At 34.8% G+C, this 25267-nt stretch overlaps 1 protein-coding gene across 1 annotated transcript in view; it reads left to right on the forward strand.

The window, feature by feature from the left end:
• RYR2 (ryanodine receptor 2) overlaps nt 1-25267 on the forward strand; it is a 406115-nt gene that overhangs the window by 208222 nt on the left and 172626 nt on the right. The window contains exons 21-26 of the mRNA XM_026846439.1: nt 635-827; nt 2453-2669; nt 3884-3988; nt 8104-8207; nt 12423-12506; nt 17053-17212. Coding sequence (XP_026702240.1) covers nt 635-827; nt 2453-2669; nt 3884-3988; nt 8104-8207; nt 12423-12506; nt 17053-17212 — 863 coding nt within the window. The remainder of the gene's footprint in view (nt 1-634; nt 828-2452; nt 2670-3883; nt 3989-8103; nt 8208-12422; nt 12507-17052; nt 17213-25267) is intronic.

A 25267-nucleotide genomic window follows, 5' to 3' on the forward strand; every position in this document is an offset into this window, starting at 1 on the left:
CTATAGTTTATTTTCTTGAGAAGCAGGTATGCTTGTGTAAATGTAAGACAGAATGATCCTTTAGAATTCATACAAAACTTATTAAAGAAAATACTGCCTTTGTATATGCCAGAAAAATGCTGGTTTATGGTTTGATTATGAAACTGAGTAGTATCTTCTTATACAAGTTTGCAATGGTACCATGATGTGGCCCATAATAACAGGAAGTACCTTGCTTTTCCTAAATAATTTAAAGTACAATACTTGTCCTTATCTTGAATAATGAAGCATTCTTTAGGAAAGTACACTAGGTTTCATATTAGATACTAATGGTTGGTTTTGAATTTACACTTCTACTACTGTGAGGAATAAAATTTCTTTTTCTTGGTTTTGACTGTTTATATGGGTATCAGTAATTCTCGCGTACATTAAGTGGAATTTAGTTGTAATATTTATTATTAAAATAGCTTTGTAGATATAATTGTATTCTATTCACTATATTCCAAACTTAAAATGGGGTCTTGGATATTAGATATCTGTGTATTAATATGTTTGTACTCTATTGCTATGCTTTCTTTCTCTTTTTTTTAGTCTGCTATGAAACCCTGCATAATTTTCAGAAGTTCTGCTAAATGTGTCTCCTTTTCTTCTATAGGTTGTGTAGCACGAACAGTAAATTCTCCCAACCAACACCTGTTAAGAACTGATGATGTTATTAGCTGCTGTTTGGACCTGAGTGCTCCCAGTATCTCTTTCCGGATAAATGGTCAGCCAGTTCAAGGAATGTTTGAGAATTTCAACATAGATGGCCTGTTCTTCCCAGTTGTCAGCTTTTCTGCAGGAATAAAGTTAGCATCCCATGTGGTTATTTTTTCCTAGTCTGTTTTTGTTTTTTGGTTGTTTTTTTTTTTTTTTTTTTCTTTTTCTGTGAACGTACTAATTATTTCCCTGGTTGTCTTTGCTCTCATTTCCCTTCCTGACATCTGCTTCTTTGGCACAGTTCTTGGATAGTGAGAGCTACAAAGGAGTCCTGAAGAGACAGTGCATCTGCTGTTTTGCAGCACACAAGTGTATTCAGGTGGCTTGCAGAGCTTCTTGATAATTTTTTAGCTGATACGTTTCTAAACATTGACATCAGAACAGCATTTTACCTATATGGGAAGAAAAACATCAGTCTTTGATTTTAAAAATATGTTTTTTCTAACTCACTTGTTATGAGGTATTAACTATTATTTTAAGATGCATTACCTGCACTTACCTTAAGAAACAGTAGTGGTACACTTTCTTTTCAGCAGGATGAGTTAATATGAATTCAGTCAATCTGTATTCTGTTTGCTATACGGATGATTTTCTATAAAATTTCAAGTAACTCTTGAGGTGCCAGACTTCTGTTTCCATGTATTGAATAGTTTGAGGCTCTAATATTAAAAAAGATTGTGTGATGTTCCAGCTGGGGGGACCAACTTTAGCAGGACTGACAAAGGTAAATGCTGAAAGCTGATTTCTGTTGGAGACAGAGCAATGCTCTGTGAAGGATCATTCAAAGACTGTGGTGAATACTACAGAAGCTAAGAGCTATCACACAGTGGGCATACTAGCCTCTCGTTCTAGATGCAAAGTGGTAACACTATAGACATTCATACTATAAACCTACATGCATTATCCCCGTCACAAAATATTTGACAGATATTTGTGTGCTGCATGTGGTTTTGGAGTGTTCTGGTATAGAATTCACAAAAATCTTATAAGATACTCAGAAAATAAAAAGGAGACAAAAAGATTCTGTTGTAAAGCTAGTTTTTTTGGTGTTTTTTGATTCTTTTTGGATGGCAATGTTCTGGGAAGATTTTTCAGTATTATGTCATTGCTACTTCATAATCACCTCATTAATGGAATTTTTCAGTAAGAAAAACCATGACAAATTCACCATTTTGTAATAAATAAAGGAATGCTTTCCCCCAGGTTTCTACTAACATGATGAATATAAATTTTAGGGAAGAAAAGATATGAGTTTTTTTGTATTGTGTTCCAAGGATTTAGTGTTTTGTGAGAAAAATGAAAAAACTGTATTCCATGGAGTTTTCAAGCTCATTTTTCAAATGAGAGAGGATGGAGAACTCCACAATGGAGAGAATTCAGAGATAATTGATTGATTACTCTGGGTTACAACCTCTGTCTTCTGAGACTGGAAAGGCTGCTGCTTACTTCATAGGTGTGCTAAATAAACTGATTATTCTCTCTCTCTCTCTCTCTGTCTTTTTGTCTCATGATTTTGAATACTTCTACTTCATAAACTCCAGCACTAGTTAGATAAAGTTGAACTCTAAACAATGCAAAGAAGCTGCAACATAGAATTTTTATTTTTTTTTCATTAAAAAAAAAAAAAAAGTATTCAACAGTTGCTAGGCTACAAACTGATTAGGTTTGACACCAGAGGTGTCTCAATTATATAAAGTAACTCTGATGTTCACAGGGTACGCTTCTTGCTTGGAGGTCGCCATGGAGAGTTCAAGTTCCTTCCTCCACCTGGATATGCCCCTTGCTTTGAAGCTGTTCTACCGAAAGAGAAGCTGAAAGTGGAGCATAGCCGAGAGTACAAGCAGGATCGTAGCTATACAAGAGACCTACTGGGTCCAACTATCTCTCTGTCACAAGCAGCTTTCACTCCAGTTCCTGTAGATACTAGCCAGGTATGGAAACTGAGAGATTGCATTTTCATTTTTGAACACACCTATTATAGGCCTGTGTTATATTACATTTGATTGAATTTGCAGCTTGTCTCAAATTTGGTTTTACTTGGTATTTGGTTGGTACATTCCATTGTGATCTGATAATGGTGTGTAAAGTCCTTATAGTGCTCACTAGAAATTTCATATATTTCAGTTCACAAACACTATAATAATGTTTTGCCCTTAATATTAGAGTAGGGAAAAAAGAATATTTAGACTTCTTGTTCTGTTATGAGACATTTTTATTAGTGTTAATTACAAATACTGAAGACTATGCATTATGATAAGACTTTTAGACCAGCTTTAGGTCTAATTCTTTACTGGACTTGCAGGTTACTGAGGGTGGTATTTGATTCAGTGTGGGCAGTAAATGGCATGCATTGAAGTTACAGTTTGTTTTTTGGTTTTTTTTTTTTACATAGTTCCAAAGAGCAGTAGTTCTTTGATACCAAAGAGCTCCATCTCTGATTGCAGATAAGAGTTCATTTTACACCTGACCAGAGTTTGAAATGATACAAATTTTTGTACACTGTATGCTCAGATTTTCCATATTTAGGAACTCCTTTCTGAAAAAGACATAAAAAAGAACAAACCTGCTAGTTTGTTACCATTATGTGCTAAGTACAGCGTTCTACATATGTCATGTAATTATTGTTCTGTAACACCAAAAATTAGGGTAACATTATCATGATTCACTGCATTGTATATTTGAGGTCTCTGATTTTTGAGGTAAAGCAGACTTGATTTAAAATTTTGGAGGTAGAGCAACATGCTGTCCTGATTACACGTCACCTGTCATCATCATGTTATTTATATTTGTCTGAAGTGTTTTTCACAACATCACCTTGGTTGTTGAGATTTTTAGCATTTTTGAAACTGAGAAATAGTATTGGTGTGAGTAGTTTCTAGCCAGCTGCCAGGAATGTATTCCGTGCCATCTGGAGTTGTTGGATTTTAAACTGTTCTCCCTTGCTGGTCAAATCTGGAACTTGTAAGTACATAGGTTAAACTATTTCTGATGATCTAAGAATTCTTGCTCACTTTAGTCAGTAAGAACAGAATGATAATTTAGGTTTAGTTGAGAGGTCTGTTTTGTACAAAGCTTGTCTGTTATGAAAGTTTGGGTGGCACTGCCTAGCAACTTATTTGTAATACCCTCTTTTTGTCTTCTCTAGATTGTTTTGCCTCCCCACCTGGAAAGGATTAGAGAAAAATTAGCAGAGAACATCCATGAACTTTGGGTTATGAATAAGATTGAACTTGGCTGGCAGTATGGACCAGTATGTAACTTCCAACAATTCTCTGTTAATTACGTAGTAGTACTCAGCACGTTTGTTTCAATGTGCTAATGGGAATGCATTTTTTTTTCATCCTTACAAATTTAATAAGGTTTTAGACCTTTTTCAGGAGAAGCAGGCGGAAACCAACAGTGCTTGTGTATTTCTGAACCAAAATTCTGGTATCAAAGGTATTTGTTGCTGAAATTTTCGGCCAGTCTAACTACTGGCACAGAGAGCACATTATGGGTTTTTCACCTTCTGTTTCTGCTTGGGGCAAGAAGTTTTGTTGCCTGGTAGAGTAAACCAATAAAAGGAATTATTCTTGATTCTCTCCATGTGTACTGACAGACATAAGACTTTCACAAGTCCAAAACTTATTTTTCATGAAAAATAAATATTGCTTATAGGAAATTCCATTAAATCTGCTTTTATCCTTCCTTCTCTCCAGTTCTTCAGGGTCATGTCTGTATTAGATGCTCCAAAAAAAAAAAAAAAAAAAGTATTTTCTGGATTTGATACAAAATGCAGTTTATTTCGTTGATTAGATTATTTTTTTAAATCAATCACAAAAAAAGTATACAAGCCATCTATTTTCATCCCAGATGGTGTTGTTTATGAAGAAGTTTTGCTGAGAAGAGTATATAGAAACACAGTAGATACTAGATATAAATGTAAAAACATGTATGCACATATAGAAGCATATACGTATTCTATATTTGTTACTGAAAAGATTTTGGTCTTTTGAGCAGCTCAGATTTGAAATTTAATGTAACTGGGCATAGGTATTCTATTTAGTGTAGCATACAGCAGTACTTAAAGAGATTTGACTAACAGAGAAGATCTCTAGATTTGTTGTTGCTATCACCACCAAATCAAGCACAAAACCCCAGTTAAATTAATGTGTCAAAACATTTTAATTGAGGTATAATCATACCAGCTGTGAAACAACCTGCAGGAACTTTTCGTGTACCATTACTTGCTATCAGGAATCTAATTGTACATTTTAACACTATTTTAATTTAAACAATATATTGTAGGTATCAACTTAAGCAGCGGTAAATGTTGTTATATTCAGAAGGAAGCTAGGTGCTAAATCTTTTAAGTTATTCAGCTTCCTCTCTCTATCTTTAGTGTTCTATGGTTGGATGTGCTTACTTTGGAAATGTGGCAACGTATATGCTGATGATCTTCTGGAGACTGACTCCTTTATCATACTGGTTTCTCACAGATGATTTCATCAGTTTAAGCCACTGTTGCCAATTCTGTTTATCTGAATTGATGCACTGCAGTTACTGAATACTGAGGGAAGGCACAAAACAGAAATTAGCTGGTTTAATTCGCATATATAGGGGTCGTCTAATCTGAGATTTGGTCTTTTTAAATCAGAGCAAGATGCATTATATATAGTAGCTACTGGTGTTTTTTCACCACGTCAAAAAGTTTAAACGCTAACAGACAGAGACTGTAAATTTAAATGTCTTTCCAGATTATTGAAAGAAATCTGCAGTGGTTTGCATTCTATATTCCCTCCTACATACCTGTTTCATCAGATCTGTATGTAGTATCACCAGTGATATCCATATTGCATGCAGTATTAGTACTGCATGTTATACATGTAACAAAGTTAACATGCTAATGTAGCAAAATTAGGGGCTTTTGTTAACTGGCTTCATTGTAAGTCCGAATATGAGTGGTACAGGTGACCAACTTGAAATCATCAGATGTGTCTGCATATCTTTGTTTCTATTAAACTTCATCGTACATTTAAAACCAGCCACAAAAGTGAAGAAGTGATAGGTGTCATGAGTTCTGCCACTTAATATAATGTATTTGCAAGGCAGTTGATTTTTATATTGTGCTTATAAAAAAAAAGGGGGACAGGAAGGCAATCTACAAAGTATATTGAATATATCATAGAAATATTATGCATTATAGCGGTAGATTGAAGAGTGTCACTAGAAGAAATTCAATTAACTTTGGAACTCTGAGGAAAACACCTGACATCCCAGATTTAAATTAGCTGTACACAGATCTAAATTAGTCCTCTACAGGAGACTGTACTGAATCTTTATTAATGTAGATTACCATAATTCTTAAAAAGAAATCTGCAAATAAACATTTTCAGTGTCTGCTGAAAGATGTTTTTCATTTTAGCTGCTAATGATTTTGATAAAGTAGCTTGACAGATGAATTGCTTGTATTGCCTGTCCAAAGAACATTAATCCTATCAGATGAAGATAATTATTCCCTGGAAACTGTAAATATTTTTCAATCTCAAACATAAACAAATAACTGCTGTTCAATTTGATAATTATTAAGTGCTTTGATCAAAATACAAAAATACATTACTTAGAAATGTTATAGAGAAGTGTGAGATTTTTTCCCATGAGATTAAATCACTAGATCGAGTAATAGTGTACAGTTTAGTTATAGAAAAACAAAAGAACTGGCAAAAATAAAACATGATGAATAAAATATAAATTTCAGCTATTAGTGATCCATGTTCATACTCACTCTGTGGGTACTCATGTATAAATAACACTCAGGACTTGAAATTAGAGAAACTTTATAAAGAGGTTACAGTTTGCGAATGACTATTTTTCCTTATCCTGCTCTAACACACAATGTTTATGTTCCGATACTATGATTTTATTTAAGTGTAATTTTAGATAACGTATATGGATTTATTGCCTTGATGCTAGACCTTTATGATTTTAAGACATTTATGTTAAAATAACCAAAGAAAAGCTCTTTTGTTTGATGCAATACACAGGACAAGCAATCAACTTAAGTGTGACAGATTACTTTTCTGAAAGTCAGAAATTTCATGCCAATTTATATGCTATTGACTTTCTTATATTGACTTCCTTATGCTTTTTAAACATCAAATCTGATTCTGTATATGAGCAACAGATCGAGATTGAGAATAGATTATACCCAGTTCAATGGTACCACTTCATGGAGAATTCCTGCCTTGGTCTTTTTCAGCTAAAATAATTTAAAAGACATCCTATATTCACCAAATGAGTAAAGATCAATTTGGAATAAGTATTGCAATTAGGCCTCGTAACTTCAACTTCAAACATTCAATTTTTCCAGCATAACTATCTGATTGATCAAAAGTTGTCAATAATGTTATTTTTCAATAGTTTTCACTTTGCAGCTTTAAAGATTAATATAAATGTTGTGCTTATGGTCTATGAGGGATGGACACAAAAGTGTTTTAATATATGAATAAAAATGTAGTCTGATCTAAGCGAATGTTAACACCTTCATTGGGATCTTTTAGCTAACAAACTGAGGTTTTTTTTATCAAGCCTTCTAACAAGATGTAATCTTTGTAGATTTTGTTTACTGAGCTCTAGCATGATAGAGCTGCAAAGCTGAGAGCAGTAGAATGCTCAGTTATCCCAGCCTCTCAGGTTGCTATTTCTAGTTATGGTCAGTAGTAGACTAAAACTGTAGAGAAGTAGTGCAGGTTAAAAATTATTTTGATCAACTTTTTTTTTAATAAAATGTAGGATTTTGTAAATTATAGTCTTTATGACTCTGCTGTCACTACAGTAAAAGCAAATTAATGTTCCAATCATTTCTGACTGCTGGACAGTTGAATTCTGCTTGTATACTACAGGACATAACTAAGGAAGAAACATTTTCTGAATTAAGAGATAGGGTAGATTTATCCTTTGTATTCTTACTTTTGACGGGTAAGGACTTCAGTACTATTCATATCAACCTACTTACACAAACTGAATGTATAACTTTTCAAACATGGTGCTGAAGATAAGTTACTTTATTGCTGTATATCAAAACATAGGTTGCACTATTCTTGAACTTTGCATATTTGTTGTGAACTTCTGTATAATGAAATGTACAAATTAGTATTTATTCCACTTGAGATCTGCAAATCTGAAGGTTATTTGCAAATGCAAATTCTGCCTTACTTGAACAGAATGATCATGCTCTGAGAATACAGAATACTTTCTGTTTTGAAGTGTTGTTCGGTTTGAGTAATTCTGACAGGATCAGCTTTAAGTACTTTGTGTTTTACACTTTTAAAAAATTTCTTCTAGTTTATAAGACACATTAAACTTACTTCTTTACTGTCTTTTCAGGTTAGAGATGACAACAAAAGACAACATCCATGCTTAGTGGAGTTCTCAAAATTGCCAGAGCAGGAAAGAAATTATAACTTGCAAATGTCACTTGAAACACTGAAGTAAGTTACTAGAACTTTTGAAGCTTATAGTGAGAGTTTCCTAAGGAGTTACAGTTTCCAGAGTTGTATTTTGACATGTGAATTACAGTTTGATATGTACGTGAGGGTAATAATATGAAAATGGGGGACTGAGACACATTAATGAATGATGTATTTGGCACTGAAAATGTCTTTTTTTTAATATCTATGGAATTTTAGAATTATTGTTGTAATGCTGATTATGAAATGGCAACTCAGGCAATTTTAATCTAGTTTGAAGGAAGGAAATAGATCCAAGCTTTGAAAAAAAAGTCTTTGTTTCTTACTTGGTTTAATTCAATTCAGTTTAATTACTTTTAACTGTCTTTATTGATAAAGCACACTTTGACAATCAATAGATATTTTTTTTTGATGTGACTAATGATGAGATTTGCTTTGGGACCCCTTGCTGCTGTTTCTGTCATCTGTGCATATTGCCACAGAACAGTATTAGGCATTCCCTCCTTTTGTGGATGAGCAGTTAGATGTGTGAATGTCATGGAAGCTCTCCATTTGGAATGCTAGAATTTTTCAGTGGGATGTTAATGTTTTTGTTCAAGTAATCTATTTATCTGGCTCACAAAGATACAATTCCTTAGCTCAGCTTTGTCAGTCAAGCAGGTGTGAGTTCTTACTTTGCTGCGAATGCATTAAAAATCTATTAGTTTAAGTAATTTCTTCCATATGTAGCACTGCATGTAGCCAACATCTTAAAATACTTCTCAAACTGATAAATGCCCAGTGGTGTATGTGGTTCTCCAGTCATTCCTGTTTGGAAACCATTGATTTTTTTTTTTTTTTTCCCTTGATAAAATATAGTTGCTTTTTCCTGTTCAGAGCATTAATAACGGATGACTATAGGCAGGTGATGCTGCTTTTCTGGGAATATTTGTACTCTTATTATTAAAAAATTTGCCATGTGAACTGATAGTGCAATATAGTGTTTACACTCGTAAGGACTTTATGTCCTCATAGTAGAAAGCTATGTAGAACTCTCCTAATATTTCTCATAGTGTCCTCCTGCGGTCAGCTTCTCTGTGCTGTTTACTGATCTACCATTGCCACAATAAGTATATTATTTGATAAAAAACATATTTATGACTAAGTGTTAAACAGTTTCTGGATGGATATTTTAGCATTATTTACAGATAAAGCAATCAGAGATAAATGGAATTCCATTAAGGAAAGAAAATAAATTCATATTTGTCTTCAGTAGATATTAGAATTTCAAGGAAAGCTTTTGAGACTCCTGTCAACACAACAGTGTGCTAAGAATCCAGAGTAGCTTCTTCCTTTCCATTTTGTGAAACTACAAAAAATGATGTCCTTAATTTTCCCTACAGTTGGATCTTTTGCTAGAATAATCTTTATGACTCAGGCTTCATGAAAATCTTGCTCTCAGAATTAAGTGCACACTCCTAATGTTTCACTAAATATTAAATTTTAGTAGTCCTTACATGATTACTGGTTTGGGACCCAATGCTTTTGTAAATCTAACCCTGACAAAACAATAATTAATTTGGTTGCATAAACATATAAATTATGGATTACTTTTATTTTAGTAATTTTATTACTTTAGAATGAGCATTTTCATTAAATAGGTAGTATCCAGAACATAAAGCATTCAGTTTTTCTATGGATGTCAAAATTTATATGCTTACTAAGCTCAGTCTTCATTGCTTTCTTGTATTAGTCCTTGTTTTCTGAATTGTACAGTTCTAATTTTGCAGTATCATGTTGTATTTATCATGTAGACACCTATCATTTAGGAACTAGAATATAAGTGTTTTGCTTGGTTCATTTCTGCAAGCTTGCAAAGGTGGAAAAATTATTGCACTAATCCATTCTAGGTGACCCATACTGCAATAACTTGTATTATAAGGTATTTTGACTATTTCTTTAGATGTTTCTAGTCTACTAGCTGTCAACCTCAATGGGGGAGAATGGGGAAGAGGGAAAGAAAATGTTCCTTTAAAACTTCCTCATCAACTATATGCTATGTTCTTTACAATTTGCATCAAACTGCGTACTGCATACTTGAAGTAGTTACAAGACATCAAGAATAACTCTTACTGTAATTGGTTTTTTTTTTGTTGGTTTGTTGTCAGTTTTGCTGCCAGCTCTACTACATGAGAGAGGCAGAAAACAAGGACATTCTCAGTCATATATCTGATACCACATTTCTTTTCAATATATTGGGATCTCTGTATATTTTTCAGTATGACTGAATACTTTTATTAACCATAAAAATTATATACTATATGAAATGTCAAGATTCAGGAATGAGTTACCTCTGAAAATGTCATGGGATTAAAATATGCTTGCTCATACTGTTTCTACACATTCTTATATATATTATGTAGTTTGGTCTCATGGGTTTTTTTGATGCTTACTATTTTGTGACTGACTTTCCCATTTCTATGTATTCACTCATTTGTGTGTGGTAATTACATGTATCAATATTATACTGAGCACTGCATTCAGCCACTTGTAGTCTTCTTGTTCAGCTTTGAAGTGCTTTAGGGGTCTTTCAGGTTCTGCCAGTATGGTATGCCTTTTAATCCTCCTGTGGATCTCTGATTTGAATTTACTGTCTGAGTGGAGATAATGTAGGATTCAAATTCTTGTTTTACAAGAAAATTAGCGTTACCAGGGGTTAGGTCCTCTCTACTGCTTTCCATTGTTAGATATGTTCTCATACTTACGTTGGTGATATCTGCATAGGAATCATGTATGATTTATGCCATTTGAAATTTAACTGCATGGAGTATTCTTAGCAGATAGTGTGTTTTCAGGAGGTGGACACTGCATGCTGATTTCCTCATACCTTATTTTACTGTCTAATTTAACATCCAGCTTTACAGACCATAACAGTAGGATTTACCTCATGTAGCTAGCACTAAAAATATGCTGTAAGAATCTCCTTGAAACATACAATTTATCTGCCAAGAGAAATACTGCCGGAGCAGTATTTATGCTCTCTTTTTTTCCCCCGTCAGTTCAAGAGCAGTAAATACAGTTAAATCAAGACTAGAAAATACTGTTTTAACTAGTAACAAGAACAAATAAAAACCTTGTTTTCTAGCTCAATTCCATATTGGGAAAATTGGGAATAGAGTCCAGGGTTTACAGTTGTGATTTCTTCTGTGTAATCAGTTTCAATCAAAGATATGGCTGTCACCCTCGGATTTTGAGAAACTGCTGATCTGACTCCAAAGTGGTCTCTGACTTTTGTCCAGGATTTATTTTCATTTCAGTGTCAATATTTTAGTTATGCTCCTAGGCTAAAGAAACTAAGGCTTGATAGCCCGGTATTGAACGTGAATGCAGGAACAAATAATTGATGAGTTACAGATAAAATCCTGTAGATGAATGAAACTTAAGATTTGTACTGTTGGATAGTGTGACTGTAAGGAAAAGAAGAGATCTGAAGTAATCAGAAACCTGATTAATACTGTCGACTCTGTTATAAGGTTATGTAGAGAGTGTTTTCTGAAATGAGCTGCATCTTGGACAGTCAGGCCGGAATGGGCTGTCTGTGTCAGTGGCTCTGTGATAGAAGCTTTATAGTACATGACACACCATGTCTAGCTTGAATCCTTTTCTCTGGATTAAAGTGCAACATCCATACAGCATTTAGATGGCAGTTTTGGCCTCCTGCTTATCATGCATTTTGTTGCTTGTCCTAACAAAATTCACATCCAATTAAAATCTCTGAATAACAGTGTCTCTGTGTAAAGAAAACACATCCTAAGGGTAACAAGTGACATTTCCTGCCTTTTATCCTTTCATCAACTTTGAAGTAAATTATGTAACATAAAAAGATTTTGATATAAAGCAGTATGAATGAGTATATAAACAGTATGAATAAGTATATAAAGCTGAAATACAGATTTCAAAGGTAGGGAGTCTTTCAACTGATGCCCCATATAGATGAAATAAGACTATATGATAGTTCCATTTTGAAGTAGTCCACCCATATTTTTACTAAAATTTTTAGGAACATTTTGTAGCATTTTCTTAACACTGTCAGAAAACTTATTACATATATATAAAAAGGCTGGTGTTGATCTTTCCATGTTACATTGTCATTATTCCCATAGGTCTCATTTGTTGCATAGTGTTATTTATATACACAGCAACAACTCTGCATATAGAAGCATTGGCAGTAATTTCTCTTTGATTTCTGTGTCCTAGAACCCTGCTGGCATTAGGCTGCCATGTTGGAATTGCTGATGAACGTGCTGAAGAAAAAGTGAAAAAAATGAAACTTCCAAAGAAGTAAGTTGAAATTCAAATATATCTTTTTGTTAGGCAGTGTGAGTTAAGCAAACTGTATTTTCAGAATCTGATATTTATATCGCTGTTGGTACTTGGATATGTATGTATACATATACATTTTCAGAAATTTGCACACACATTTGTTCACACCTTTTTTTTTAGATGTTAATGATCTGATGTGTAGACAAAGGTTAGGTTTTCTGTGATGCATTGAAATGTCTGGCATTTATTGTTAACGTAGTTCTTTTATATATGGACTATACTGCAGAAACTTGATAAAGAATTTTTACAGTGAACTTGTCAATATATTTTACTGTGCTGCAAATATTTAAAGGTAATTCTTTTGAAAGCCCTAGAATGGCCATCCAGTGACTTGAGGTGGAGAGAGCTTGTATAACTGCCTGACTTTTTTTCCTGAGTGATTGGTTGGCACCAGCATTGGCAGGACTAAGCTCAGGCTGGTATGGTACAGTGACCTCCACTACAATGCTTCTGAAACTAACAATCATGGACCAGCCAAGGTGCCTTGGCTTCATCCTTAGCCCCAGTGTGCCCCCCAGTTTGAGGGCAAAGAATTTGGGAATTATAACACAGTTGAAAGTAAGGGAACTGTATTTGGTGATAAGTATAGGACAGCCCTATGGCCCAACATATATTTCAGCCCATGAGATAAACGAAGATTATAATGTGTATAAAACCAGAAAGTTAAAGGTCACAGTTCAGTATGAGAGAACGTCTGTGTGTTCTATTATTCCTGAATTTAAATTAGTAATTTAGCTTCCCTGATTATGACTAAGAGCAATGATAAGTGCTGGTTGCGAAGTTGCTGCTACCAGTAGCAACACGTAGCTCTTTGCAGGGATGTGCTCTGTACAGAAATAGATGTTCCTCTGCTATCACATATCGCCATTATTCACAGTAACCTTTCATACCTTCATATTCCATACAATGTGTCCCTAAGGCCAGTATAATAACCCCAAGACCATGTTTAACTAAAGCATGCCTTCCTTTTTCCTTTTGTGAGCCAAAAGCACATGCCCCATTCTGGCAAGGTTCTTGCAGGCTTCTGGATAATACTTATTATAAGGTAACTATTATGAATCTAGACCCTCAGGTCTTTGATATATACTGCAACTGAACTGATTTACATACCATTGATACCACAGTTTCAGAATCCCTGATGTGGTCACTTCAGAAGAATGAATGAGAATAAAAGCAAGAGATTTAAACTAATCCCAAAGTAACTGCATATAAGACTAAAAAGAAGAGATATCTAGGGCCTTCTGTATTATTGTTCTGAATTTCCTGGGCAGAAATGTATATGCGTTAGCAAGATTGTTCAAGTGAATTAGATTTGATGCTTTTGAAAAACTGCAGATAAATCTCAAGTCTGAAGGAATTAATCTTCCTAATTTAAGAAGAGTGATAATGCCGAATCTATTTTATGTTATTAACAGTCATATCTTTAGAAACCTGAGGTCCTACCATACATACCAAGTCAGAATTCTGATACCTCACATACAATGGATAGAAAAAATGAGTAAAAAAGAAAGAAGAAAAAATCGTGGCTACATTCTTAATAGCATCAGAAGTTTGGTGAGCAAAAATGGAGCAAAGGTTTCATGATCTAGATACAGTTATGCAGCTATAAGGCTGGATCACATTTTTTGTGGGATAGTCCTGGAGAGAAGGGTTGCTGTTTCACAGTTAGATTTAATCATAACAAAAAGTTACAGGAGGTAGTATGAAAAGCTAGATTTTTGATAGGAGATGTCACTTCCTGTGTTTCCTAGTTATTTCTGTTCCTGTACGTGATACAAACCCATTGTCCCAACGCTTTGTCAATTTTCCTGTGATAATCTCTTAAGGTCTTGTATCTGCCTGACACAAAAACTTTATGCTATTATGCAAAACAAAAGCAACAAACATCACTTGAATGTAATTGGCCTATCTGCTCTACTTCCTAAGAATTTTTTTGACTTTACTTTGTATGTTGTTTGTTTTTAACCCTTTGCTATTGTCTTTCTTGCCCTCCTCTTGTAACAATGAAGATTTTAAAATACTAAGAACAAGTTTACATTTGGGTCAATCCTAGAGATTTTTGGCATCACAGCCACACTGTGGGGAAAATCACATTTTTATTTGACAGTTGTGTCAGAAATTTGCCTTTTCTAATACAGCGTCACTTCACAGAATAGCTTTTGGACCATTTTGAACAGCTAGCTAAAGTGTATTGTAAACACAACTTCTGTTGATGGAAATTCTCTTAATTAGGTTGTTTTTTCCTGGTATAACTTTAGGTTTTTGAATAAAGCATCCATCAATAACCTTTTATTTTTAAATACCTCCCTGAAATATTCAAAGTCTTCATTTTAACAGATTCTAAATACTTATATTTCTATTGATTAAAAAAAGTCTAAATGAAATGGGAAAGGAAAACAGAAGAAAAATAAAAATAAAAAAAAAGTCACTGTTTAAATTTCTCTTGTTAAACAACTCATGTAGACTGCTGAAAGTCTTTGATCAAGAGAGCAGAGTATGGACTAAGATCACTTGAAAATATATCTACCACTCTTGCTGTAACTTTAGGTGGAGGCACAAATTAAAATTCCATACTGATGTTATAAAGCAATGGCTGACCAATATGGTAGTGATAATGTCCTGCTGAAGCAGTTAATTACTTAAAAAAAAAAATTGTTAAGGTAGGGCCAGCAGAGATATTGAACAAGATAATACCAGTAAGATACTGATGAGCAGATGACTGGGCAGGAGCTGGGGTCTTAGCAACCTGTTTCAACTAGAAACATCAGTCTGCAGCTAAAGACAATTCTCCAACATGAATTTGTACACTCAATATGCTTTTGATATTTTCCTTAGTATCCATTGATGCTTATCCTTGATGAGTATTCATTTGCATCCTGAAGTAAGGTTTACATATTCTCTGTGACATTATGAACATCCTTATCCAGGTTCTTTGACCCTGCTCTTATATTGAATTAGCTGTGGCTATTGTAGCTTATATATGCTTGTGCAGGGGAGTGTGACAAGAAGGAATGCAGTAATTGCCAGCCTGACAAATGTGTTAATTTTGTATGATTCGCTATTTCCATTACTGTCTGGTTTTACTCATCTCACTGAAGCCACTTCACAGCCACCCAAGAAGAGGCAGTTAGCTAGATTGTGGGAGATAGCAGCACAGCCGCCAACTGCTTGCTTAATTCTGTAATAGAAATTTGCCAATTGGTAACTATAGGAATAGTTGGGTTAGATTGACGTTCTTGAATTGTTGTTTTCAGACTTGATTTTTTTTTTTTTTATATGTGGTAATTTTGAAGAAAAATTCAACGTCGTGTTTATAGATGATAATCCCCCTTAAATACTTGTTTTCAATTATTGTTTTCAACCAGTAATTTGTTTAAAAGGGTTTTAGAATAGAATTCTCACAGAAGAGAATTAATTAAGATTTGTAAAGTATCTGAGTATTTTAGAATATAAATGGGGATAAATATGATCTCTTTTTCTGGATTTCTCCCTGTCAATCCAAATAAAGAAAATGACAAAGTTGTTTAGGAAATAATTACACAATTATTTAAACTAGCCATTCTTTAAACACCCCAACTCATATAATTTCAGTGAGAGAATGTTGTTGTGTATTTGCCACAGACCCTTTTTGTTATGACCAAAATAGCACTTTATTTTGTCAGTATGTTCGAGGAAAAATACGTCAGGATAGTCAGGGCATGTCCACCAGCTCCGGCCTCGTCTCTCCTGGGGCTGCAGGGAAGCACCAGTGCTGGGACCTGGAGCACCGCTGTGCCCTCCCCCAGCACCCAACCTTGGTGTCTGCCAAGGGTGTTTTTCACACTTTTTTCCTCACTCCTCTCTGCCTGTGGAGAGTTTTGCCCTTTCTTAAAAACATTTTCCCAGAATCGCCAGCACTGTGGTTGTGGGGATCAGCTTTGGCTAGCAGCGGATCCCTTTTGGAGCTGGCTGGAACGGGCTGTGTCCCTCGCGGGGCAGCCCTGACCCCTCCTCACAGAGGTCACCCTGCAGCACCCCTAGCCAGCACCTGGGCACAGACACCCAGTACATCCTGTGTCTATCTGCTCCCCTCCTTTTCTCTTCCTGCTCCCCTTCCTCTGCATATCCCTCGTCAGCTGAGGTAAGGGACCCAATGTCCACTGCCATGGTGTTGCCACATAGTGTCATATATTTTCATTGTAAATTTACTAAGTCCTGATATGCTGCATCCATCACCACATGCATTACGGCCTTTATTGAAGAAGGTTTGGTCATAAGTAAAGTGGGCAATGATTAATTAATTCAATGGGAACAATTTCATAAAAGTAAACAACACTTTGTTCTCAGGAATGCTAAAAATAATGAAGAAGCTGTCTCTCTGCTCTGAATTTTAATTTTAAACATTTGCTCCTGTGATTTGAAGGATAGTTAAGATATGAATAAGGTATGTCACTTCTTTCCTTTGCAGTTTCTATTAGTTTCTTTTTACTGAAAAGTAACTGCATGTTCTGTGTTTTTTTGACAGCTACCAGTTGTTGAGTGGATATAAGCCTGCTCCAATGGATCTGAGTTTCATCAAACTGACCCCCTCTCAAGAAGCTATGGTGGATAAACTAGCAGAGAATGCTCACAACGTGTGGGCAAGGGACCGTATAAGGCAAGGCTGGACATACGGTATCCAGCAGGTAAGTGCTAACTTCTGTCACCTGAAAAAGCACTTATCTATTGAGATATTTCACAGTTAAATGGGAATAATGGGAATACAAAAGCAGGAAGAAGCAGCTAATGAATACGAGTCTGTCAGTCAAAGAAAGCAAAAATACATAATTAAAGTGATCCTGCTTAATCTAGCACAATGGGATTCTTCTTTCACAAGCAGTATTAAAAAATTGGTGGTATATTCTTGTATGCTATCTAGATTTCGGGATGAGAAAATTGCATACAGGAAGCTAATATACTCTAGTATTTTAGGAAATGTAAACATTGACTTTCAGTAGGGAAATCATTTAAATGTTTGCAGTCCTTGGAGTTGAATAATTTTGTTATGGAGTAAGATCAGAATGTAAGCTGCTTGTAATCACTTTGCTAATATGTTGTATTTCTGGCAGAGGCCATGTTTAACTGAGAAAAGTTAAGACAGTCTCCAAATTCTGGTCCTACTTTAATGTTTTTGTTTCAGTACAATGAGACATTTAATATTTTTCAAGACAGCTACTATATCAATTTTCCCTTAGGAGTCATATTTTGTATTATTTTTCTCATTATTTGTGAATTTTATATGCAGAAAGGTGTCTTCACTTCTGTTGATAAATGTATGGTAGCATATCACAGTGAAATTTTAGGAAAATTCATCTCTTGAGGAAAAAAAAGAGTTTAAGAGTTTTCTTGGTTTTCTGCTGGGCATAAACCATCATTATTTTTGCAAAAATGAGAAACAGCTGTTTTGTAGGTACATACTCTTTTCTGCCTACAAACAGTGTCTTTGTTTTTGACAAAAATTCAAGTTACACATTTCAGTTCAGCACATTTCAAATTTTGTTTTTTTACAGGACCAAAACTCATTCTATTTGTAAAGCTTTGTATATTAAAAAAAACCCAAAACAACTTGTTTTATATATATTATGTTAAGCACTTAAATTTACCTCATCACATTCTGACAAAGTACATTTATGTGACAAAATATATGCCGCATACCATTTCAGCATTGTCCATTATAGTATCTTACTATAAAGCTCTCATTTTGGTACTTTGTAAACTATTTAGGGAATCTGTGTTCCGTATTTGTCTCTAGGCAGACAACGAGCCAAATCTTGTGTTTGCAGACTGGAATGTATGTAATGTGCTCTACTAGGTAGACACTGAAGATAATTCCCTTACTTACAGCAGGATTAAATTTTCCCCTAATACTGCATCTTTGAGTAAGGGGAGGTGGCTCTTTGAAGTGCTGTTAACATTTCTGATAGAATATTAAACATGAGAAGTGTTTGAAGTGATGATTCTCTGTTGTCAGGTAGGGGAAGCAGATTAATTTCTTTCGAACCCACTATTACAATCCTATGTTTAGGGAGGCAGTGCACAGTTTATTTCTATAATGAGAGTCTATATGTCTCTAGATGCTCAAAATAAATATTAATGATATATTAAAGAATGCACTTAATAATTTACACCATGCCTCCCATATTTTTTAGTTTTCCAGAAGTCAAAACATTTTCAACACAGGAGCATGCCAATTAGATTTGAATTGAATGAAAATTGGGAAATAGTTACAGCTACAAACCCTGACATACCCCAAAATTAAATGTAGTTTTTCATCAGAATTTATTGGTTAAGACAAAGTTAAGAAGGTTTTTGAATCAAATCTAATTATGTTTCTAACTAGCATTGGGAGAATTTATACCCACAAGTCATATGTAGTAAAGATTCTTAGATCTTGAAGACAATTCAACTTACCCTGTATATCTATATGTCTTTGAAAAAACCCACATAATTCTGAATTATTGAGGTAGTAAGAAAGGCAGTTGAAGATGCTATCAAAGACTTTTCCATTGTACTGAATTGGGAATGATAAGCAAAACATAGCGGGAGTGGGTGGCAATGAAAAAAAAGTTTCTCCTTTATATCTACACAATGTCTTTATACACTGTCTTTATGTAATGTTTTGATGTGTCTGTTGATATAGAAGGTTCTGCTTTTGAAGAGTTGTGATGTGATTAGTAATAAATCATTAGTTTTATTAGGGTTCCCAAGAGGCAGTGAGTTGCCCCAGGCAAGAACTTGGTGTAAAAAAATAAAATAAAAACATTGATTAGACAAATCTAGTATGGGATGTAGCCTGAAATTAAACACTTCAGCTTTATGTCAGAAGAATCATGAAGTCTGTCTTAAGTTCTCAGCACTGTGCCTGATGAAAAAGATTTAACTTACAGTTTGAATCTAAAACATTGTCATCCTGTGAAGAGACATCTTTAAGGCTCACTGGGAGAGAGCAGAGGGAAAGAGGAGGACTCTGATCTATGCATTGAACAGCTCTCTGTATTTTATTTACTGACTCTTAAAATACAGACTTGAGGGTTAGCCTTGGAACTCAGGCCTCCTCTAGACTTCCTTCCTAATAAATGCCCTTCTTGCTGGATGACAAAGCTCAACATGCAAATTAAATCTGCACTCACTTATTACAATTTATAGTCTGGTGTGAGAAAACTCACGGAAGATAGAGATATAGTTCTGAACCCCTTAGTCTTGTAATTATTGAACTGTGCATCAACCTTTTTCCACAAGTATTTTAAAAATTGACACCTATATCCTCAAAGATATCTGACTGGACAAATATGACTTAGCTATCTAAATCCACTTTGATGGCCAAGGACAAGTTGTTATATAAAGAGGTTTTCACTATCACTTAGACCTGCTAAGTTTTAAAATAAAATAGTAGGCCCTATTTAGGGTTTTGGAGATGTTTTAAGCAGGATCTGATTTTGACTACCAGGTTTTGCTCTGAGAAATGCTTGTGCTCTAAATCTTGACTGGGCTTAGGTATATGATCAGTATTGAACTGTTCTTCCTTACCAAAATTAGAGCAATTATGTGCATGCAAAGAAGAACCTGGAGAACTTAAAAGTAAAAGGCTTAAGTGCCTAGGAAGCTGATCACGTTCGGAGTTGGAAAGCCACCTAACTGGAGTTTCGCAGTATTGGATGCTTTTGCTTTAAACATCCAAATATTTTGTTGGGTCTTATTCATTCAAACCAACTGAAGACTTTTGTGTGCTGAGTGGGGCGCTGTTGTTGAGAATGTAACACAATGGTGCAGTGAACAGCACCATAGTTACGCTTTGAAGAGGGAATGGTTGTTAAAGATCGTCAAGAGCTCAGAAATATTCATGACCCTCAGGAAACAGGTCAACAAGATTGGCAGTATACTTTACTCCCTTATTCTTGGGAGACAAAATACAGTAATCTCTTGTATGGTTAAACAGGTGGATGATGTCCTTGAGAACTTTTCCACCAATAGCATTTCCTATAGAAGCTGCCATGCTTGGGGTGTTGATGTTGATTTCCTCTTAATTATTTTTCTCTTTTCAAATAATTAAGTTTATTTTCTTCTGGAGAGAAGACAGACAGCTGGTCTCCAAGAGTACTTATGGTGTGCAGATAACAAATAACAAATACCATTCATTAAAAGTGAAAAGAAGAGGGCAGGATAGCAAACTACTCCTTTCTGGGTGCAGTGCAAAGATGCTTCCCATTTAGCTGGCATACGTATCCCATGGCAAGCTGCTAGCTGTTGTCCACACTGCTATGTGCTTCTGCTTGACTCCAACAATGGGTTTGTTTCACGGTCTACATTTTGTCATCCCATCATATTACTGTGACATGTTACAGTACTGTAATAAAGTGACATGATATGTAAATACTATAAACAGATCTTGCAGATCTATGAAATAGTTTCCTAAGGGAAAGAATCTTACAGATATTTGAAAGTCGATGAACTAATCACTGGGAAATATGTTGTACACAGCAATTGTGCTGTGGCTGTAGGATGGATTAGATGATCTAGTAGGTCTGTTGCATCACAAGTACCTCATCATTTTGGGATTATATAATATGAAAAAATTAAAGGGATACTGTCAAGTAGTTCATGTATAAACCATTTCTTTCCTATTATAAACTGGTGGGGAAAATACCTTCCAAGTTCCACATTTTTTTTCTTTTCTAAATCCACCACTGCTTGTCAGGATTCTTTCTTAACAAGAGATCGCTGTTCTTCATGCATGACTATACACAGTATTTTTGTTCTGCTGCTGCAGAGCCAACCAGCCAGCCAGCAGAGGGAGCACAAGTTAACTAATAAATCCTGTTCCCAGAACTGTCCTGACAGCTGTGATGACACTGATCACAAACAAGTAAGTATTTTTCAGTAGGACAGACTCACAGTAGCTTATTGCTCCATAAAAGAAGCAGAAGGAACAGGTAGGAAAAAATACATGTTTCTGCTTAAAATAACGTATTAAATAACAAGGGTTAGTTGAAAATTCTGAAGCACAGAATCAATCAGTATGAAAATACTTGACAGTGTCCCTTTAAGGGAGAACATGATTGCCTGCAGGTTGCTGTCCTCTGAACTGGGGAACTGGTTAATGATCAAAGAGAGATAAGGGAGATGGATACAGACAAAGGAGCAGTATAGCTTTGGTGTAAATCAATTAAAATAATCATTTTTTTTTTTTTTTTTTAATTGTTATGTATGGATTTTGCAATTATGGCCTATCATAATTGCTTGATTTTTGTAGGGTTATTTTTTAAGGAATTTTTCATGACAAGCTGATTGAAAAATAGCGTTGAAGTATAAAAGAAAGCATTTGTGACTAAAGCTTCATAATCAGATTGAAAATATTCAGAACTCACATAAGTTTATATGTGAACTTACAGTATTAGTTGATGGTCACGAAACTGTGATGTCGTGTATACAGGAGAATCCCAACTTTTATGTACGTAAGGAAAAGACAGAAAGAGAAAGAAAAAAGTCAAGCTTAGAAATCAGAAAGCAAATGAAAAGAATTTCAAATACATTAGCCACTCCCTCCATCTTCCTGTATAGGTGACTTTTAGGTCTCCCCACTGATTGTGATGGTCACAGCCAAAGATTCTGACTTTCAAATTGTGCTTATATGCATTGTCACATATGCAGATAGCTTATTCAAAAGGTGTCTTGCTGTTTTTCATGTTGTATTGTGTGTTATGTCTGAAGAACCTAACAATCAGAAACCTCGTTTATATTGAGAAAAAAAAGTATTTAAAAAACCCACAGCTTTAACAGCTGGTTATAAAAATCAGCAATCTAAAAACTTCTCACTGTGTGAAGAGCATCTTAAAGATGCTCTGTGCTTCCTGTCCTAGGATAATTAGTCAGGACTGTGAAGCATCTATCGAGTCTGATTTCTCTTTGGCCCAAAATGCAAGACAGTTTGGTCTTTTTAGGTCAGGATCTTACTTTTTTTAGATTTTTGCAGAAAGCATACGACATCGCTGTTTGATCAAGAGTTGGTCCTCTCAGACTGACTAGTGCTGCAATGCAAGGGAGGCAGTGTTCTGAAAATTCAGGATGAGGAAATACAGACATATGGGAAAAGTCACAAGTTGAAAGCTTGACACTTATTTTGTCATTAAATATATATATGAAAAGGCATCTCATCCTTGTAAAAACTGCTTAGCTTAGCCCATTTTCGTATTTTACATTATTTATAGTGATATATTAGTTCCATTTATAATCAGAGCACGTTTTGCCAGGCATTCCATGTAGGTATGGTCCTCTGTGAAGGTGGTAGAAGCTCTACACATATTTTTAAGGATACACATACTTTTAAGTACAGAACTCAGCTGCTAGTATGCCAGGTTGGGAACACAACTTCCACTTTGAGTGTATACATTTAGGATAACGTTGCCAAGAGTATGACTGGTTGAGGACTTTTTTGTCCTTTCTAGTTCTGATGACTCTGGAATCTTGAAATGGCTTACTTAGTAAATACCAATTTTTCCCCTATGAAATAAATTTTTAATTTTAATGGTTTATGGTTAAACATGAGCTGCCATGTTAAATGCTGAAAAGCTAGACCTCTGGATAACAAGATATGAAATGTATTGTGTAGGTAAATGATCCTGGTCACACTATATATGCTTCATGTTCACAGAGTGGCTCACTGAGCTGAGCCTCTGACAGCATTGCTGGCAAGCTTGCCAAGCTCACCAGGCAGATGCTCAGAAATCTATGTGGAAGTGCAAGATCCACGGACACGGCAGCAAGCAGAATCAATTCATAGCTGTGGAATGAGTGTTTTCTGATTGTGCAAATGAAGCTAGGAAAACAGCAGCATGTCTGTCTCACTGAATATGTGCTGAAATACATTTGCTTTGTGCTTGTCATTTAACAGCCTTGGTTATTAGAACAAAATCATTTCAGTACCACACAGAATATGTGTCTGTACAGCTTTAACTTTGAATCACAAAACTTATGATCCCATTAAATTATTACCGTGTTTTTCCTTCACACTTCCTAGTCTGTGTTTTCATTTTTCAGTCTTTTCCTGTCTTTCTTTTTGATAGGTGCTTATTTATCTATGTTTCTGGTGTCTTTTTGTTCCTTTTAGTCTAGCGATCTGTGCTGTTTCTGAACTTCTCAGAGCTTTGGGAAGGCCCAGCAGTGCACAGGTTTGCAGTATCACATTTATAGCTCTGAAAACTATATTATATCATTTCAGATATCTTTTAGAGGTTTATATGAGGCTTTGTTTTTTTTGTTATTGAATTACTTCTGAAGAGTACAAATTTATTACACACACTGTATCTCTTAATAGGTTCTACTTTTAGAGTTGCTTATAGAATTAGACTGTGGTTTTGTATGCTGCTGTAGACACTATGGACACTCCTCTTGTTTCATTCTTACTTTTACCTGATATCTGTCCATACAAGTTGCAAGACCAGTTGCTAGATCCAGTGCACTAGATGAGTTATCTGCATGTCGCATACTCAATGAATGTATGAATGAAGTTCTGCACCTTAGTTCCCAATGTGTTTCCTCTGTGAATAATTTTGTAACTGTTCGTTACCTGTAATTGAAGTTTTAAAAGGCTTGTTGATATTTGTTTATGTGTGTGTTTAGGTATTTTTTCTGTAGTTCTTTTACTTTTAAGAGCTTTATTCAGTTAGTGTCATTGTTGACCAATTATTGCCTATTTCAAATTCATTTATACCCTACAAATAAATTTATTGGTGCCAATTCAAATAATTTTTTGTCTATCATTTGCTCTATATGGCAAAGTCTTTAGCGTACACTGTATGAAGTAATACTGACTTTTCATAGTCAGTGTTATATCTATCAAGTTTAACATTTTTTATTCATTCATTCTATTTATAGTCAGGGCACATTCTGTCAGGCATTCCAACTTTTCATGGTTGCAGTGCTTTCTTTTACTGAAGTAACTCTAAATTAAATTCTAAATGACTAATGCAATGTTTGTGTTACATTAAATTAAGACAAAGCTGTGTAATAAAATATATAGGCTTTTTTCTTTTTCCTTTTTTTTTTTTCCTTTTGTGATAGGATAGGTTCTGAATTCAAAACTAAAGCATTATGTAAGCTTCATGTGTGCTACCCATCTTAAACCATTTGTAACAGAATCCTGTCAACAAACTTAAGTTTTGGGGTTTTTTTTGTCTTCTGGAGGAGTTCTGTTTCTTTCTCTTTCAAATTGTTGGTGAATGAGTAGTTGTCAACTCTGTACAAAATGCAGTCTTCTGATGAAGCATTAGAGTGTCAAACCTGGAAAATTCTGGTAACAAAAATTAAAAACTTAGTCTGAGTTTTACTTCTTTTAACAATCTGCATTACTTTTCTGTGGTGAATAGGAAGAACTAAATCTGTGTCCTAATTGTAAATGCACTCAATAAAAATTACCACTCTTAGCTAATCAGTTTTCTTGTTGATTTGATTGTGATTTTGCAAATCTCAGTAGAGGATCATTCTTTTGATTAGCTACACTTAAACCACAGAAGTTCATATGCTAGTACAAAAACTTATGCTAAGTGTAACAATAAGAGTTCTTAATTCAGCAATAAGGAAAATGCTCAAAATTTAAATAGACATATCATAGAAAAAAAAAAAAAAAGAACAAAATTTTAAAAAGAAAAATCCCTTCTCATATTCATTTTTAAATAAGTAGCCAAAGTCTTGACTGGGTGAAAAAG

Source organism: Athene cunicularia, assembly GCF_003259725.1.
Source record: "Athene cunicularia isolate RWA chromosome 3 unlocalized genomic scaffold, athCun1 chr3_part1, whole genome shotgun sequence".
Lineage (NCBI taxonomy): Eukaryota > Metazoa > Chordata > Aves > Strigiformes > Strigidae > Athene > Athene cunicularia.